The sequence below is a fragment of the Labrus mixtus genome, chromosome 2, assembly GCF_963584025.1.
Source record: "Labrus mixtus chromosome 2, fLabMix1.1, whole genome shotgun sequence".
Taxonomy (NCBI): domain Eukaryota; kingdom Metazoa; phylum Chordata; class Actinopteri; order Labriformes; family Labridae; genus Labrus; species Labrus mixtus.
Window position 1 is genome coordinate 35,843,051 of NC_083613.1, and position 5,281 is coordinate 35,848,331.

A 5,281-nucleotide genomic window follows, 5' to 3' on the forward strand; every position below is an offset into this window, starting at 1 on the left:
ACCTGCTGCAGACGTTACAGTCTGTTTACCCGCTGCAGACGTTACAGTCTGTTTACCTGCTGCAGACTTCACAGTGAGGAATAGAAACAGTGATGATGGTAAAAATGTTTTATTCGAGATGTCTCAGCAGCTAAAACTGAATCTACTGAAACTCAAAGGACTTGATGAGCGACTCAATGAGCGACTCAATGAGTGAGTCGATGACTCCACCCACATGAAATGTTTGTCCATTAAAGCATTAAGAGCACTTTCACAATAATCAAAGACATCGAGTCCAAAGTGTTAGCACCTGGAAGAAACAGAAGAATAAATAATGAAGAGACAAAGTGATGTCTGAAGACGACGATACAAGGTTTTTAGATTCCAGAACGATCACAAACAGTGAAAACATCTTCAGTAATTTACACAAACTGCACCACGATGTCTGCGTGAAAGTTTTTGTGTTTTTAAATCAACGTCCAACCACAACGTGCAGCTAACGAGTTAGCGACCGCTCATCGGGTAACTTACAACTTAAACAGATACCAAAGTGTACACGTCAACATCTACTGCTACTGAAACGTCTGATCTCCATCTATCACACAGGCATCAAGGGAGCTTCTTCACCTCCCGTTACCATGGATACACCGCCATGTTTGTTCTTTTAGTAAAAGCAGCCTATGTCCTCAGTTTGTTTGAGAGAAACTTCAGCGAGCGGCGGTTTGAAACGTGAGGGTTTAAATTTCAGTAGGAACCAATGAGATGATTTTCAGAGACATGCAGCAAACATCGGAGGGCCCTTTGGGGGATATAAATAAAAACAGAGTCCCATCAGCGCCCCCTAAAGGTGAAAGTGTTCATTTCAGCTACAACAGGAGGACACTAAGTCCCGGGTCCAGGAGCTCAAAAGTCATCTGATGTATCAAACAGATTTTATAATTGAAAGCAGCTGTGAGGATCTTTCAGTTTGGGGGGAGTTTGGCGCCCCCTCTGGACAATTAATGTAGTGTGAAGTACCCTCTAAAGGTCTCGTAATCTGGATTTGGTAATCTTTAAAAGTCAGGACCTAGAGCTGGTTTATCCAATCCAGATTCATTAAATACAAAAAACTAAATCAGGGCTAAATGAGATGTGTCAGCTGATCCTAGAAAGCTAAAAAATAAAAAAATATCATGCTCATCCTTAAACTTTTTTAACAATTGAAGATTGAACAATGAGCTGTGATCAGAAGCAGAAGCAGAAGCATCAGAAGCAACGCAGATTTCATCTTCTGGTATTTATTGGTGCTGAGCTCCTCTAGGAAGAACAAATAAAAAGCCGCTTGCAAATCAGCTTCTATTCGGCACAGTTTCCAAATCTGTGCGTACAGTTTAGACTGTAAACCATGCACACAGTTTTATATATTTTAAAGGCCCATCTAGGGACAGGCTTTGCAAACTTGTTTAGGTTATAAAAGCTGTAGTGCTTTGCATCAGTTGACTTGCTTCATACTAATCTGTCTGCACATGCCCAAAGATTCCAAACTGTACGATCAATTTACAAATCTCTGCACAAGAATTTACAAACAGCTCTTTATCTTTTCTTATCCTTGAAGCTGCGAAAATCTAAGTGCAAGCAATGACTTAAAAGAAATCCCAAAACCGCCTCCAGTTACGAGTATTTCCTGGGCTTTTAAAAAAGTGTCAACATCATTGTTGTTTTTTAAAGGTCTACTCATGTCAAAGTAAGGTAAACTGATGGAGAACTAAAAAGGATCCAGGACTGAACCCTGTGGGACGCCACATGTCTGCTGAGGATCAACGATTGAAGGTGTGGTTTAATAGAGTCTGAAAATCTTCTAATCAAACCTCACGCAGCAGGTTCACCGCGTCTGAAAACTGAAGGACAAACTTCTTGGACGTCGCTCTGTGTTAAAGTGTCACCTGTAAGTTCAGGTGTGATAAAACGGACGAGCTGATTGGATGTAGTGAAAATGTGTTAAAGGATAAGTCGTTGTATGTATAAGTCACTCAGATTTCCCCACAGTGCCTGAACGCAGCAGAGATCCTTTTTTTTGTAAGTCGTTCTTTAGTGGATCGAAGAAGAAGCCGTCTCTGATTGGTGGATAGCCAGGCTTGGTGGCTGCTGGGCGGCACTAGACCCTGATCCCCCCGGGTTGCTGCAGAGCGCCATGGGAACAGGGGGGCGGGGGTTGAGGCGAGGAGGAAGGGGGTTAGAGGGGCGGATGAGAGGCGGGGGCTGCTGCAGGGTGGGGCGGGGCTGCAGGAAGCGGGCTTGCTGTTGGAGAGGCGGGGGCTGGCGGTGCAAGGAGGGCGTGGCAGGGAGGGAGGGCCGCAGGAGGGGAGGGGGCTGGTGGAGGGAGGAGGACGAAGAAGCACTCGATGTCACCGGAATCTGAGGTGCAGAAGAAGAGGAGGCAGCTGGAGACGCACCAGAGGACGTCACCTGACCCTGAGGAAAGGAGAGGATCTTAAATGTCTCTTACAGCACGCTGAAGTCATTTGTACCTGGGATTTATTCCAACATATTTTGGGGATCTATCTGAGTTCCTGAATGTCTTCAGTTGATCCTTTAACCCTTTTTTTTTACCTTTAATCAGTGAAGACCCCAAAACATGTGAAAAATACTTCCCAGTTTTTAAAATACCAGAATGAACCTTTGATTATGAGAACAAACGTTGACTTTAAACTGTTCTGCAGACACATTAACTGTTGATTCATATCTGTATGTTTAATTACAGGAAGTGTCTCTCTAAAGTCTGGAAGATCAAACAGTCGACTACATGTCTCACCTCTTCGTCCTCTTCGTCGGTGCTCTTCCCTGACGGGGTGGTGGAGCTGTTCTTCCCCTCCTCACCAGAGGTGGCGCTGTCTCCGTTGGGAGCTCTTGTCCCCTGCTCGGCCTCCCACTCCTGCAGCACCTCGTCCAGGTTGAACCTTCGCCGGTAGTTCACAAAGAAGTTCTTCACCTGGCCCACCGTCTTGTTCCCGATGACGTCAGCGATGGCCTGGAAGTCTTTCCCGTATTTCCTGACACCTGAAGAACATGGCGGACAGTTTACGACGATGTGGAAGACTTTTATACTTCCAGAGAAATACACAGAAGAAGAAGTCAATGGAGGACCGGAGAGACGGGAATCTTTAGTCACTGAGATCGGGCCGAGGTGTCACTGAGACCGGACGGGGTCGTCACTGAGACCGGAGGGGGGTGTCACTGAGACCGGACGGGGTCGTCACTGAGACCGGAGGGGGGCGTCACTGAGACCGGAAGGGGTCGTCACTGAGACCGGACGGGGGCGTCACTGAGACCAGACGGGGTCGTCACTGAGACCGGAGGGGGGTGTCACTGAGACCGGACGGGGTCGTCACTGAGACCGGAGGGGGGCGTCACTGAGACCAGAAGGGGTCGTCACTGAGACCGGACGGGGGCGTCACTGAGACCGGACGGGGTCGTCACTGAGACCGGACGGAGGTGTCACTGAGGCCGGACCGGACGCTCACCTTGAACGGCCAGCAGCTGCTCGTCTGTGGTCCAGCGGGCGTTCACCTTCTGGTTACCCTGCAGAAACAAAGAGTTCAGAGGTCAGAACATAAAGATAGAGACGTTTCCTGCTCACATGTGATTGGATGATTTCTTTTCATACCTCCGGCAGCCTGAACTCTTCAATCCCAGACTCCAGCATGTGTTTCAGCCCGCTGTTCATCTGTTTGGCGTTCTGAACCTGAAGGACGAGACACAAACCATCAAACCAGGTGTTCCTGTTCGGGGTCTTGGGGGGGCTGATATTGGGCGAGAGGCAGGGTTACACCCTGGACTGTTCATCAGCCAATCACAGAGCTGACATATAGAGACAGACAACCAGCCACACTCACATTCACACCTACAGACGATTTAGAGTCTCCAGTTAACCTAACGAGCATTTCTTTACACAGCAGCCTCTACCATCAGTGTATGAATGGATGAGTTAATACTGATCGACTCTTTACACAGCAGCCTCTACCATCAGCGTGTGAATGTGTGTGAATGGATGAGTTAATACTGATGGACTCTTTACCCAGCAGACTCTACCATCAGTGTGTGAATGGATGAGTTAATACTGATGGACTCTTTACCCAGCAGCCTCTACCATCAGGGTGTGAATGTGTATGAATGGATGAGTTAATACTGATGGACTCTTTACTCAGCAGCCTCTACCATCAGCGTGTGAATGTGTGTGAATGGATGAGTTAATACTGATGGACTCTTTACTCAGCAGCCTCTACCATCAGGGTGTGAATGTGTATGAATGGATGAGTTAATACTGATGGACTCTTTACTCAGCAGCCTCTACCATCAGCGTGTGAATGTGTGTGAATGGATGAGTTAATACTGATGGACTCTTTACTCAGCAGCCTCTACCATCAGTGTATGAATGGATGAGTTAATACTGATGGACTCTTCACTCAGCGGCCTCTAACCATCAGCGTGTGAATGTGTATGAATGGATGAGTTAATACTGATGGACTCTTTACTCAGCGGCCTCTACCATCAGCGTGTGAATGTGTATGAATGGATGAGTTAATACTGATGGACTCTTTACTCAGCACCCTCTACCATCAGCGTGTGAATGTGTATGAATGGATGAGTTAATACTGATGGACCCTTCACTCAGCGGCCTCTAACCATCAGCGTGTGAATGTGTATGAATGGATGAGTTAATACTGATGGACTCTTCACTCAGTGGCCTCTACCATCAGCGTGTGAATGTGTATGAATGGATGAGTTAATACTGATGGACTCTTCACTCAGCGGCCTCTAACTATCAGCGTGTGAATGTGTATGAATGGATGAGTTAATACTGATGGACTCTTTACTCAGCACCCTCTACCATCAGTGTGTGAATGTGTATGAATGGATGAGTTAATACTGATGGACTCTTTACTCAGCAGCCTCTACCATCAGTGTATGAATGGATGAGTTAATACTGATGGACTCTTTACACAGCAGCCTCTACCATCAGTGTATGAATGGATGAGTTAATACTGATGGACCCTTCACTCAGCAGCCTCTACCATCAGTGTGTATGAATGGATGAGTTAATACTGATGGACTCTTTACTCAGCAGCCTCTACCATCAGTGTATGAATGGATGAGTTAATACTGATGGACCCTTCACTCAGCAGCCTCTACCATCAGTGTGTGAATGGATGAGTTAATACTGATGGACTCTTTACACAGCACCCTCTACCATCAGTGTGTGAATGTGTATGAATGGATGAGTTAATACTGATGGACTCTTTACTCAGCAGCCTCTACCATCAGT

At 46.6% G+C, this 5,281-nt stretch overlaps 1 protein-coding gene across 1 annotated transcript in view; it reads right to left on the reverse strand.

The window, feature by feature from the left end:
- Window positions 1–215: 215 nt before the first annotated feature.
- rcor3 (REST corepressor 3) overlaps window positions 216–5,281 on the reverse strand; it is a 15,344-nt gene continuing 10,278 nt past the window's right edge. The window contains exons 9-12 of the mRNA XM_061064004.1: window positions 3,623–3,700; window positions 3,480–3,537; window positions 2,771–3,015; window positions 216–2,430 (exon numbers count right to left, since the gene is read on the reverse strand). Of these exons, the coding sequence (XP_060919987.1) occupies window positions 2,047–2,430; window positions 2,771–3,015; window positions 3,480–3,537; window positions 3,623–3,700 (765 nt within the window). The 3' untranslated portion in view covers window positions 216–2,046. The remainder of the gene's footprint in view (window positions 2,431–2,770; window positions 3,016–3,479; window positions 3,538–3,622; window positions 3,701–5,281) is intronic.